The following is a 12,370-nucleotide window of genomic DNA, read 5'->3' on the forward strand; positions in this document are numbered from 1 at the left end:
GAGGGATATCTCGTTCCTGAGTGTGTGATAGCCACCATTACGTAAATATCAGACCGCCGAACCCAATCCCCGTGTCTATCTTGCCGTAACTCCGCGCTCCTGAACAAAAAGAGAAGAAAAAAAAAAGGGGGGGGGGTGCCTTTTATATGACAATGACAGCCTGACCGGTGCGTAAAGCCTGTCTGAAGAGGTCGGCAAATGACGCCGTCGTGCTGCAGTCGCTCTTGGCTCGTTTCTCCATGGCTTGAGGCAGCCACTCCTGAATCTTCTTGATCCTGTTCATGTTCTGATCCCGAAAATTCGTCAGCGGATCCCAGCCTTCTCAAGGTGCCGAAACGCAGGACTGTGAGTACTGGAAGACCACTCACCGTCGGGTGCGTGCTCATCCACTCGGGCACTTCCTGCCCGGTGGCCCTCTCCATGCGGGCCCAGAAGCCGACGGCTTCCCGCGGATCGTAGCAGGCCTCGGCCATCATCATCAGGCCGATGTAGTCGGCCTCGCTCTCCTGCAGCCGGCTCATGGGGAAACCAAAGGCGACGTCGAGGAAGCGCGAGCCGAAGAAGTGCATGATGATGGGGCCCAGCCCAAAGGCGCCGCCCAGGATGACGAGGCTCCACAGGACGATGCTGGCGCCGATGTCCTGGCTCAGCCGCTCGCCGTGGTGGTCCGCCAGGTTGTGCGCGACCTCGTGGCCCAGCACGGTCGCCAGCCCGCTGTCGTTCCTCGCCAGGCCCAGGATCCCACTGAAGACGTAGACCTTCCCGCCTGGCAGCACGAACGCGTTGGCCGTGCGCGGATCGTCCACGACGTACACCTCCCTAATCAAGGCCGCGCGGGCGGGCGGGCGGTCGAGGTCAGTCTTCAGAAATGTTCATCCGGACCAGTAGACAAGCAAATCGTCATTGGCGAGTCTGGAATGAGTGGGAGTAAAAACAAAGGGTAAAAAAAAAAAAAAAGAAAAAAAAAGCGTACCAATTCTCGTCCTGCATGCCCGAGAAGGGTATCAGGCGGGCCATGACCCTCTTGACGCGGATGGTGCGGGGGTCCCAGTCGGGCAGCAGGCGGGCGCCCCTCTGCTCCAGCTCCCACAGCAGCCGCTTGTGCTCCATCTCTCCCGCCTTCTTGACCGACTCCGGGCTGTACACGTTGAAGCGCGTCCGCCCGGACACGGGCACCGTCTCGAGGTTGGAGAAGTAGAAGATGAGGGCGCCCGACACGGCGACGGCGACGACGGTGTAGGTCGACGGCGTGTTGAGCGCGCGGAAGCCGCGCCAGTCTGCGTGTTTTCCCCCGCGCGGCAAGGCGGGAGGGACGGGTTAGCGTCTCGCGTCTCGTATGGTACCCTTGTTTTTTTTTTTTTGAGAATGTGGGTTGGTAGGTGGGTGGGTGGATAGAGCCTACGGAAGAGGGGTTTTGCCTCCCGGAGCCGGGCCTCGCGGTGCTCGGGATCGTAAGGAGGCGGGGATCTTTCGCGATTGCCGCCGCCGCCGCCGGGGTAGTAGTTGTAGAAACGGCGTTGTTGGTTCTGGGATCGGGGCGCGTGTGGCCGGAAGCTCGGTTGTTCAAGCGGGCGAGGCGACGGGGTCGAGACTGGTTCGCGGCGGCCAAACGGTTCGGCGATGCCCCGCTGAATTTGCCTTGGCCGCGAGCTGCTGCTGAGGAATAAATTGCGCGCCATTATGCGCGGGCGGATCTCGGTAGGAAACCATGGCGAAGGCCGGTTTAGTCGGGGTTGTACTTGCAGTCGCGGTCGCAGTTGCGGTCGCAGCACGGCGGACGTGCCCCACGAGCCGAGGGCCTTCATCATGGTTTCGGTGCAGCTCGGGTTGGGGGAAAAAAAAAAGGCAACAAAAATGCACAGGGAAGGGCGTTGGGAATTCGTACTCTCTCCGGCTGCTTCCGCCTGACCGTCGACCGCTGCGTCTTCGCAGCGGTGTCTCTGTTGGTGTGCTATGTTTGGTTGGTTGTCCTCGTCTAGGTTGATCGCGGACCGTCCGCTCTTCCCTCTCTGACTGACGGTGACTGACGGTCGTGGGCAGTGGAGCTGATGTCATGCATCCACCGCCGCGGGACACGGGATCGCTCGGCCCCTTGCATGTGGCTCCGCTGTTTTTTTTAGCCCTCCGAAATCACGATCGACAAACGACCGGCTGGACGGTCGAACCTTGTTCCAACGTCATGTCATGGAACAAACAAGTGCATGTACGAAATAGACCATCTGGAGAGAGGATTCTGTTGCGTCTTGGATGTTGGTCGAATTATTCTCGTCTTCACGATAGAGGTTTGGTGATCACGGCCAATCTCCAAAGCATGAATACCCTAACCCTGGGCTTGAATCCGGTTATTCTGACCAAAGACGACAACACGGCCCGGGAAACAAAGGTCGGCAGCTGTTGTAGCATCTGGTACGAGAACAGCTACACGGGAGAATTCAATTCTAAAAACAAAATAACTAAAACAAGGGGCCTTCCGTATAACAGATGTATCTCCAGAGTGTAACCAATATTCGAGACACTCCCCCTTATTCGAATGATTAATCAATCAAAAAGGAGCCCTCCCTAGGTGCGTGTACATACAGGAAAGAATCAAGTCTTGGTTTAGAGATTGACCAAGGCCACCACGGCGCCGACGCCCATCAGCACCGCGCTCCTGGCAGCCACCTTGCCCGCGCCGGCAGTTACGACGGGCGACAGACCGCTGCTCGTGGCCGACGGGCTGGTGCTGGTCACGATCTCGACGGGCGGCACGCCCGCGCCCGTGTCGGTCGGCTGCGCCTGCTCCGGCTCGTCGGGGATGGCCGAGCTCGAGGCGGGCGGGGACACGAAGCTGGGCGCGAGGGTGGAGCTGCTGGCGGTCTCGTTGTTATCGCCGCTGCCCTCCTCCTCGTTGTTGTTGTTGTTGTTGTTGTTGTCGTTGTCGCCGCCACCCGCCGAGCCGTCGGTCGGGCGCGGGACGACGACAGTGGTCGTTCGGTAGACGGTGGTGGACGTCCGGAGGGTGGTGTCGCCTCCGATCGGGCCGCCGGGAGCGGGCACGCTGACAGTGGGGACGCTGGAAGTAGGGACGACGCCGGTGCCGGGGACGTTGGAGCTGGGAACGTCGGCACTCGGGGAGCCGGCACCCGGGGCGCTGGCACTGGGAACACCGGTACCGGGGACGCCCCCGCCAGTCTCGGTCGGCTTGACCTCGGTCACGGGGCAGACGGTGGTGCCGATAACGATGACGCTGGTGACGGTGCGGGCCGGGCAGTTGGTCACCGTGGGCGCGCACGAGGTTATGGTGGACGTGACGGTCGAGTAGATGGTGGACGTGGTGAACTCCGTGGTAGAGGCGGTGGCCGTCACCTCCGTGAACGAGTCGGTAGGCGCGGCGGTGGCCGTCACCTTCGTGGACGAGTCGGTGGGCCCGACGGTAGCCGTCTCGGAGATGTCGTCGGAGCATTCGCTCTCGGTCTCGGTCGCAGTCTCAGTGGCCGAGACCGAGGCCGTAGCCGTGGCCGTGCCCGAGGTGCCGGTGACGTCGGGTGGGAACGTGGTGGAGGGGGTATTGTCATCAGGGCAGTCGCTTTCCGTATCCGTCTCGGTAGCGGGCCCGCTCGAGGAGGTCGAGGTCACGGTCTCGGTGGCGCTTTCCGTGGTGACATCCGAGGTGCAGGTCTCCGTAGCCGAGGTCGAAGCCCCAGTGGTCGAGGTAGGAGCGGTCGACTTGGTCGACTTGGTCGACGTGCTGCTCGGGGTGCTGTCGGAGGTGCTCGTAGATGAAGCAGCGGAGGTGTTCGAAGTGCTGGACTTGCTGCTTGTAGTTGACGTGCTGGAGGCGGCAGTCGAGCTCGGCTTGACCGTCTCGAGCTGGTACACGTCGATGCCGCGAATCTTCCAGTAGGTCTGCTCGAACGCCTTCGGGTTCTGCTGCACGTACTGGGCGCACTGGGCCACCCCGGTCGCCGCCTGGCAGGTCTCGCCCCAGAGACCGCCGGCGGCATCGCCGCAGAGGTTGATGTTCAGGATGATGCGCATGTTGTTGAAGGTCTTGGTGACGTCGCAAGTGCTACCTCCGGCGGCGAACACGGGCATGCCCCACGTGCTCGGGTCGGGCTTGCCGCTCTTCACGTCCGAAGGGACGTTGTCGTGTGTCCAGGACCAGATCTTGAAGCCGGTCTCACTCCACTCAGTAGCGTCTTACGGCCAATGTTAGCTAACAAGGCCCTCTCCCTAAAAGACCGACTCGATCCGCGCGAGCGTCAATACTTACAGACACCTCCGGCCGCGCCACCAAATGTTCCATCGGGCTCGTCCGCCGCGCAGCCCGTGTTACCCGGCTGGTCCGGGGCCTTGTCCCAGCAGTTGCTGTAGCGCAACGAGGCCGTGAAGTCCTCCTGGCTGACAGTGCAAGAGCCCACGACGGAAGGGCCGTCCGTGTGAAGCACAACCTTGTTGGCCGTGTTCAAGTTCCAGCCCTCGTAGATGTCGACCTCGCCGTCCAGAGGCCACTGGGGTCCAACCATCCAGTAGGCGGGCCAAGCACCGCATGCTGGCTTGGGAAAGTGGGAGAAATCGGCAATGAACAGGCCCGAGTTGTAGGTGTTGACACTCTCGATCCTGACACTGCTCCGGCCGTCCTTGTCCGTGCCGGTCGAATCGACCTTGATGGTCACCTCGTCCTTGGTGCTCTGGATAAGGCCGAGGTTGGTGGCGTCCTGCTTGCTTCTGTACTTGACGAAACCCTGGTTGGGGTCGGGAGAGCTGAAGAAGGTGAACTTGTCAAAGAAATTGGACGGGTTATATGACTCCTTGAGCTGGTACGTCTCGACAGCAAGAGTGCTCGAGGCACAGGCTAGGGCAGCAGCGCCCAGCCGGAGGACCGACGGAGCCATCAGAGAATCGGAAGAAAGACTGTATAACCGTAAAGAAAAGAGTGACAGCGGTCTAATGAACCGTTCGAAAGAGTGGTCGACGTGCGATACGTCACAGGACGAGCAAAAAAAATGCTCTGGTCTCGCTGAAGGACAGCGCAGACAACTTGGCTATACAGAGAAGTTATCAAGTTCGGATAAAGGGGGGAACCTTTCACGACATGGAGGCATCAGGAGCCTTATGAGAAAGGGGGCATGGCCCCCAGAGAGGCAAAGGCACCACATCCATGCAGCTGTCAGGGCCTGGCAGAGCTACGGACACTCCATCGCCAGAGGGTGGTGATCCATCCTTTGATTTAGGCGCCAATAAGTGTTCGCGTGTGGTGTGGCCCAGGGGCCCACGTTCGAAGTCTGGGCGCGTCGGCGGCTCCAACGGTCCAGATCCGTACCCGTTCCTTGCCGCGCCAGGGGCAAGTGGTGGAGTGCACTTCGTGTATACTGCGTGGTGTAAGTGTAGGACAGGGGAGAGGGGAGGGGAGAGGGCTCAAGCATTGCCTTGAACCGTCCTTCAATAAACCCTCATTGGCCACAGCATGCAGGAACAGGTATAGCGTGGTGTACAATTGTGTTGTATTCTCCGAAGAATGCGACGTGTGCCTTGGCTTCGTTGTCGAAGTCCGTAACCATGCCCAATACCTATTGGTCCGCCGACCATGCTGGGTCCGTCCTGGGAGTCATGATGGCCCGAGGCGGACCTACTCTGGAGGAAACGCGTAAATTGGTTGGAAGGCTCATCTCTCGCGATGGCTCGTCGACACAATAACGAACAGCTGGCGATGCCGGAGACCTAGCTTGGCAATCTCCGTCGACCCCATAATGTGCGATGGCCTGTGGCTGTTCGGTGTGGTTTGGACGTTTCGACTGTTTGGAAGACCATGGGGCGGAGGGTGGACCGTTGGATCTCGCCGACTCGTCACCGCGGCGCTACATAGTGATAGCTTAGCGAGTTGAACCCATCCGAGCGAACCGAGGACAACTCGAAGCGGGTTGTGGAGACACTCGGAGGTCCAGACGCAGGCACAACGTCCCAACCGGCGACAGCGCCACACCAATTGTGGGGTTCTGAAGGGAGCCGAAGAGGATCGATTCGTCCGCTTTCCGCTTGTGCCGCATGCGCCGAGCAACGGGTGTGACAGGGCGGAAACGTTGGTTGGGACGAAAAGGCACCTGTGTTTCTTCAGATCCTCCGCGAGGGTGATAGGGTGTTGGGTTCAGCACTCTGTAAAACCGCCCACCTTGGCAGCTCCTTCCTCTAGGATTGCCAGCGACCTGCATTCCTTTCACGCCACCCCCCACTACCGTTGAGCATCCCCCAGCCCATCAAGTTTATAGCAAGCACAACCATGGTTCACACCTACCAACGCAAAACACGTCATATTCCAGGACGTAGAATTAACTTCTCTGAGCGTGGCACAGCATAACAGCCGACAGCAGCAGCTTAATGCACGGCATCCCACAGACCAAAGGACCAAACGCAGGAAGTATCGCCCGTGTCAGAATCCCCTGGTCGACATGACAGTTTCTTGCGATGCCATTGCAGCAGACACTTCGTGTGTGCGACGAAGTACTAGTGACTAGTCGCTGTCTGATACGGCAGTGCAATTCGTTCAGCTAATGACAAAGTTCCCTCTCTCAACTCGGCTCTTCGTGACGGCCTTGCGACGCCGTTTCCTAAGAAACCCGCCGACAAGCAGCATTCCACCTATTGATACTACCCCGATGGCCACACCGATCCCGATGGCCGCTGGTTTGCTGATGGCAGGTTCGCTATCGCTCTGAGAATCTTCTGGCGCTGGCTGTTTGAAACGAATAGAGAAGGAATAAAAAAAAGCATCCGTCAGCTTGGCTACACTCCCTCTCCTTCCTCCTTCGTCCCGCCCGCGGCGCTGCTGAGTTGGGGAATTCGCTCACCTCTTCTGCCGACCCATCCGGCTGTGCCGCAACCCCCGCGTCCGCAATAGTGAAGGAGGGTGACTTGGCCAACAACGGCACGTCTCCCCCCGGCCAGCTCATCGGCCTCAACTCGAGCTGATACAGTCCGCCAAGGATCCAGCGGAGCGGGTATGGTGCTCCCTCCCAAGTGTACGAAGTTCCGCTGACCCCGGCTGCCTTATGGTCAGCAACGCGCTCTTCTATCTCGTCCCGCCCGAGCAGCTCTCCAGAGGCAGTGGCCGACTCGGGGGGTCTGCGAGGTGGCACGACATACTCGTAATATTGACACGATATGCATTTGCGCTGAAACCATCGCCATTTCTGTCAATCACCTGCGCCGTGATGCACGGCGGGTAGTACTGGGGCGGCACAGCGTCCCACGTCAAGACCAGGTCCGATCCGCAGTTGATGCCGTCGAAGGCGTTGGTGAAGCGTGCCCATGACGGCGCGGCCAGAAGAGCCAGGACCGCCAGCACGTGCCGCAGCATCATCCGCAGCCCCATTCTCATGGTCGTTAGTTGGGTCGGATAGCGGGCTTCACAACGCTTGCATATTGTCCGCAGAAGCCGATCAGATCACGCCGTCGTGCCCCGGGAGGTCACGCTCTTCTCGCGTGAATCCCCGGTCTGGTACTCTATACAACGTGTAACTGAATCCTTGGGTCGAACCACCTCTGTTGGATCTGGCCGGTCGCTGGTTGATGCACTATGCTCGAATGGTGACCCTGAGCTGCCAAACGACCGACAGCGACATGTTGAACTTGGCTGCGCACAAGGGAAAAGAAAACCCGAAGTTTGATGGGACCGGGTCGCAACGGGGATACCTGGCTTTTCCCCTCAGTACGGATTATAGTGTATGCACGCTAGCGCTTCACTATGCCAGGGTCAGTCCCGGCACTCTTCGCCGAGACCTCCACCACCACGTGGGTTGTGGCTCCGGAATTCCCAGATACACTACACTACTTGCCACCGGGACGAAGAACCGTGGCCAGTAAAAATCGGGTCATTATTAGGGTAAATTGGGCATGCCCGGCCATCAGCCTATCATCGGCGACACTGGCCTTATCCACCCATTTATCCCCGGACTTACACTACCCAGCCTGTCCTCTTTTAGATCTTCGGAACTTGTTGGGCGAGTTCGAAACCCACCCCAGGACTCGGGGAGTTGGTGATGCGGAAGCCAGATGGATAGCCTCGAGTCTTTCCCGGTATTCATTCATAGCCGTTGTGAAAGGAGGCCTTCCACGGGTCCAGTACCTCTTGCTCACCAGATGCTGACGCCATCTTTGCTGACTTGCATCAGCCCGATCCGCCATCGCTGCGCACATCCAATGACTCGACCCTTGCCTCACATCTGCCAAGCGATCTTCAAGATGACTTCGCAGCGCCTTGCCCCAGATCAGCCTCTTACGATGGAGCGCGCTCTCCGAAACTAGATAGTTGCATGAGGCGTGCGTCCAACTGCCGCCTCTCGCCTGCAGAGACGGGTGAGACGGCTGAATCAGCAATCGGCCAAAATCAAAAACCACACCACCGGTCAGCTGGACAGTGGTTCGACGCAGATGACATTCCCTTTCCGCTCCTTGAGTGCAGGGGGTTCATCCCTTCTTTTAATAAGTGTTTAACCACCACCACTACCACCACCACCCTTCAACCATGTGGCGCTCGCTGCAGCCCTACCAAAGAAACTTGCCAGGCACCCATCTCAGCAACGCTCCAGGCAACCGGAATACCTACCCAACCATGCTCTCCCCCGCCCCGATTCGCCCGACTAGCGGAGCTCCCCCTGGGATGAGACGGTACGGAAAGGGGGGCGACGAGCTCGCCCGGACTCACCGCGTCATCTGCTTAAGGAAGTCGGCCGTGCGGGACGCGCCCTGTCCGGGCTGGCCGCTCCCGATGTCGAGACTGACGCCGCCTGCCGATGCTCCGAGCCCCTAGCCCGCCACAGCAGACGGCTAAGGCGGGCGCGCCGAATATCGTCGTTGACGTGAGCGTGAGCATGCACTTGTCCTGTAGCCAGATGTGTTGCTGTTCCCGGACTACTAACTGTAGACTCGGGGGAGGCAGCTTCTACACAGCGTGAACATGTATACCTCTGTATGGGAAGGAGAATCGTTCCCGGCGACCACCTGCCACTTCATCCTCGCGGAAACAGCTGTGGCAGGTGATTAGGACACCACACCATGCCACGGATGTTTTTTAAGTAACGCAATCTTCCCGTGTAGGAGGGCGTAGATGCCGGGCGCTCTTATCGCCGACGCCCTGGCGGTGCCGTGTCTCGGTCTGCGTCTACTGAGCTTGGGAACTACATAATGATGGGAACACTCGGAGAGAGAACGACGACGGAGGAATGAGGACGATGGAGGGTGGTCTGCGGGAATGCGTCGAGTTAAGATTGAGAGATTCGGAGCCTTGTTTTCTCGTCTGTTCTTCTAGACCATAGTCCACAGAGAATTCTCATACTCAAGAGTTCGTCACTACCTCTACCTGCTGGCGTTACTGGCTCCGGCCTACTAGGCCTCTAGCACTGTATGGTACAGCAACCACCTTGGCTTCTAGAGCGAACTCTCCATATTTCTTTCTTCAATGGCAAAATCCTTCCACACACTAGAGTGAGAGCTTGCAGCTATCTGTCATGCTTCAATGCGTACTTGAATTTGCAGCAACCTAGGTACTCTACACCTAACGAGCTGAAGAACGGTACGTGACGGCCAGATGGCGTCCAAAGTTGCCCTACGGGCCGAAGACCAGAGCTACACTCCGTCTCTGATCTCTACCAACCGCCCTGAGAGTTGATCACTAAACATCAACATGCCACAGGGAGCAGAGGAGCAAACCGCCTAGGATGCTTCGAAGACCGTTGGTTGTTGCCCCCCCCCCCCCCCCAACCCAAGCAAGTCATTAGGAAAAGGGATAAACAATACTGAAGTAGCACCATGTCCAGCTCCGGTCATTGGTCACGGGTTCAGCCAAGATGGGAGCACCGCATACCATTGACACAACCGCAACTGCCGCTGCGTCACGCACGATGCGGATAAGTCAGCTTTGTCATGATGATGACGATGATCATCAGATGGAAGGGGAGAAGGAGGAGAAGGAGGAGAAGGAGGAGAAGGAGGAGAAGGAGGAGAAAGAGGAAGAGGATGCCATTACATCAACTAGAGTCATAGTACAATTTCTGTATGTTGCCCATTGTTTCCCATGCAGCCATCCATCGGGTATAGTGCCCTGCCCTGCGCCATCGTATCATACATAACATGATCGGAACCCAAAAAAGCTCAACAATGGAAACCCCAATATGCCCGATAACCTTCCATGCAAACAAAACCTTGGGGGATGAGATAATAAGAGCGAAAATAAGGGATGAAGAGACTCCGACTCTAAATGAACGCCAGAGACCGCTTCTAAGTCGAGGGGGTAGCGTAAAAGAGAGTCATGTTTCACACATATCCTCCCGAGTCCATGCTCCCGAGACGCACCGGCTTCCTTTTATAGGAGCGTGTGTGTCTGCATACACGAGCGGGTGTGCGAAATGCTGCTTTTTCCTTTTATGTGACCGAGCAAGCACTGGCCGGCTTGCTGCTTGCTGGCGACCGGTCCGACGATTCCGGAGCGGTTTTCGCCCGCCGTCCGCCTGAGCGGAAATCCCCGATTGCTTCGTTAGGCGCTGGGGCGAGAGCAGAGAGCTGTGCCGTGGTCGCAGCCAGACACCAGCTGGCCGACTCCGCGATATGGCGCCACATGACAAAACGCCGGAAGCGCAGAGGAAGAGGGGAGCCGCGGAGAGAACGAGGTGCCTGCCGGTTTCGCTCCCGGCACCTTATAACGTGTACCCCCTCGGGGTGCTCATGTCGCCGTAAGCATACATGTCCAGGCCCTCGAGACCATCGACGCCGCCGCTGGCGTTTAGCGGCGTAGTTACTGGGGTACCGCTGCTGTTGTAGAGCAGGCCGCCGCCAAACTGCTGCGGGTAGCTCGTGTCGCCGAGCTGGGAAGACTTAAGGGCCATGTATTCGGCGTGGAGCGCGGCGTAGGCTCGGCTGAGCACATCATTGCGCTGCTTGGCCTCGTTAAGCATCTGCTCGAGGTCCCTTATCCTCTGATCCTTGCGCTCACGGTAGGCACGCTGTGAGGCGCGATTCTGTTCTCTACGCCTCTGCAACCGATGAGAGAAGAACGGGTTAGCATGCGATTTGAACCGCGGGTGCAAGGCCAATACCAACCGATAGCACGGCGGGCGGGGCGTTCTTGTACCGGTTCTCCCGTTTCCGCTTCGCAGCTGGTTTCTGCGGTTCTGGCGCTTCGGCGGATTCTCCTTCTTCGTGCCCCGGGCTCGGATACCTGCTGTCTCCGGCCGATGTGTTGTTCTCGTACTAGACTGAATTGTCAGAAGCTTGCTCTGACCCGAGCTGAGCGCGAGAACCCACGGCTGAGTTGTTGGGGCTCTGCGATTCGGACAGATATCGGTCACCGTCGCCGTAGACGTAGTACATCGAGTTGGGTGGTGATGGGAAGTCGACGTAATGCCCGAGGTCTCCCATGGCGCTGACTGGCAAAAGGCTGATGAGGCGGGCGAGTAGCCTTGTGTGTGAGAGGGGCAGGTGGTTGATGAAGCGAGACGAATCGATAACGCGGTAGTGTCGTGGACGGTCGAGGAAGGAGGGAGTGGAAAGAACATGGGGCACAAGGTCTCCCGGTGGATATAGAGCCAGTCTTTATACATGTGTTGATCAGGGATTCACCCGTCCACCACGATCCCCAGGAAAAGGCTGTACTGTGTAGGATGAGGCGAGGAGGCTACCCTCCCCCCACATGAAACTAGTGCATAAACCCGGCCGATCGGAGATGCCCAACGAAGGGAGGCTTCTCGACGGGGATGGGCTTGGCATCGCATGCAACCAAACCAGGGGTCATGGTGGTGGTGGTTGTGTATATCTGACTTTGACGAGATTGGGGAAGGGAGGAGGGGTGGGAGGGTGTGTGAAGTGGACCTGGGAATAGGATGGGGAAAGCAAGGAAAGGAAGGGGGGGGGGGTGAGGTACTACTGTGAATACTGCGTAGTGTCTGTACATACATATGCGTGTACGGATTACATACCCTGACTCGCATCCGCCCTTCTGCACCGACTCCCGCGGCCGGCCGAGAGCAGGGTTTGCAGACGATTGCATGTACATAACAGACGGCGACGGAGTTAACGCTCGGCGCGACAGTGCGCCGGTGGTCGGAAATGGCCTGATCCCTGGTGCGGTCTATTCTCGGGAACCGCGGTATCTGGGCTGGTTTGCCAACGCAACTCTGCAAGGCCGAGTATACCTCTCATCCGGCCGCACAACACCGGCCTGCATCCGAGAGCGGAGAGAAAGTTGAGCTTCGAACAATTCGGATGACAACAGCAGCGCAAAAAAGGATCTCTCGATCCTTCTAGGCACTGACGTCAAAACGAGTCTTGTCATCATACCAGAGGTGAACGGCCCAGCCGGGAACGCTGCAAGAAGAAGCCCCACAAGGCGAGCACCTGAACG

General features: G+C 58.5%; 4 protein-coding genes across 4 annotated transcripts; all 4 read right to left on the reverse strand.

Annotated features, from left to right (window-relative positions):
- Window positions 1–58: 58 nt before the first annotated feature.
- MYCTH_2300355 (uncharacterized protein) lies at window positions 59–1,930 on the reverse strand. The gene is made up of 4 exons (XM_003661179.1): window positions 1,403–1,930; window positions 974–1,277; window positions 369–819; window positions 59–286 (listed from the first exon to the last, which is right to left on the reverse strand). Exons 1-4 carry the CDS (start codon window positions 1,677–1,679, stop codon window positions 143–145), a joined length of 1,176 nt encoding a protein of 391 aa, XP_003661227.1. The 5' UTR covers window positions 1,680–1,930; the 3' UTR covers window positions 59–142.
- Window positions 1,931–2,420: 490 nt separating this feature from the next.
- On the reverse strand, window positions 2,421–4,874 carry MYCTH_107178 (glycoside hydrolase family 16 protein; the record flags this gene model as incomplete). Its single annotated transcript, XM_003661180.1, has 2 exons — window positions 2,421–4,178; window positions 4,253–4,874. The coding sequence occupies 2 exons, from the start codon at window positions 4,872–4,874 to the stop codon at window positions 2,599–2,601; spliced, it is 2,202 nt and encodes a 733-aa protein (XP_003661228.1). The 3' UTR covers window positions 2,421–2,598.
- A 1,575-nt stretch (window positions 4,875–6,449) lies between these two features.
- Window positions 6,450–7,449, reverse strand: MYCTH_2300359 (uncharacterized protein). Its single transcript, XM_003661181.1, has 2 exons — window positions 7,120–7,449; window positions 6,450–7,018 (listed from the first exon to the last, which is right to left on the reverse strand). Exons 1-2 carry the CDS (start codon window positions 7,352–7,354, stop codon window positions 6,681–6,683), a joined length of 573 nt encoding a protein of 190 aa, XP_003661229.1. The 5' UTR covers window positions 7,355–7,449; the 3' UTR covers window positions 6,450–6,680.
- Window positions 7,450–9,969: 2,520 nt separating this feature from the next.
- On the reverse strand, window positions 9,970–11,388 carry MYCTH_2089843 (uncharacterized protein; the record flags this gene model as incomplete). Its single annotated transcript, XM_003661182.1, has 3 exons — window positions 9,970–11,003; window positions 11,071–11,191; window positions 11,222–11,388. 3 exons carry the CDS (start codon window positions 11,386–11,388, stop codon window positions 10,668–10,670), a joined length of 624 nt encoding a protein of 207 aa, XP_003661230.1. The 3' UTR covers window positions 9,970–10,667.
- Window positions 11,389–12,370: the final 982 nt, after the last annotated feature.

This window comes from Thermothelomyces thermophilus, chromosome 2 (assembly GCF_000226095.1).
Source record: "Thermothelomyces thermophilus ATCC 42464 chromosome 2, complete sequence".
In the NCBI taxonomy this organism is placed as follows: domain Eukaryota; kingdom Fungi; phylum Ascomycota; class Sordariomycetes; order Sordariales; family Chaetomiaceae; genus Thermothelomyces; species Thermothelomyces thermophilus.

What these genes read in the sequence shown, in the direction of transcription:
- MYCTH_2300355 (XM_003661179.1), bottom strand. Translation starts at nt 1,679, where the DNA reads ATGGCGCGCAATTTATTCCTCAGCAGCAGCTCGCGGCCAAGGCAAATT. An exon ending in GGCATGCAGGACGAGAATTG is followed by an intron (nt 820 to 973) that starts GTACGCTTTTTT and finishes GGCCTTGATTAG; the next exon opens with GGAGGTGTACGTCGTGGACG. An exon ending in GGATGAGCACGCACCCGACG is followed by an intron (nt 287 to 368) that starts GTGAGTGGTCTT and finishes TTTCGGGATCAG; the next exon opens with AACATGAACAGGATCAAGAA.
- MYCTH_2300359 (XM_003661181.1), bottom strand. Translation starts at nt 7,354, where the DNA reads ATGAGAATGGGGCTGCGGATGATGCTGCGGCACGTGCTGGCGGTCCTG. An exon ending in ATATCGTGTCAATATTACGA is followed by an intron (nt 7,019 to 7,119) that starts GTATGTCGTGCC and finishes ACCATAAGGCAG; the next exon opens with CCGGGGTCAGCGGAACTTCG.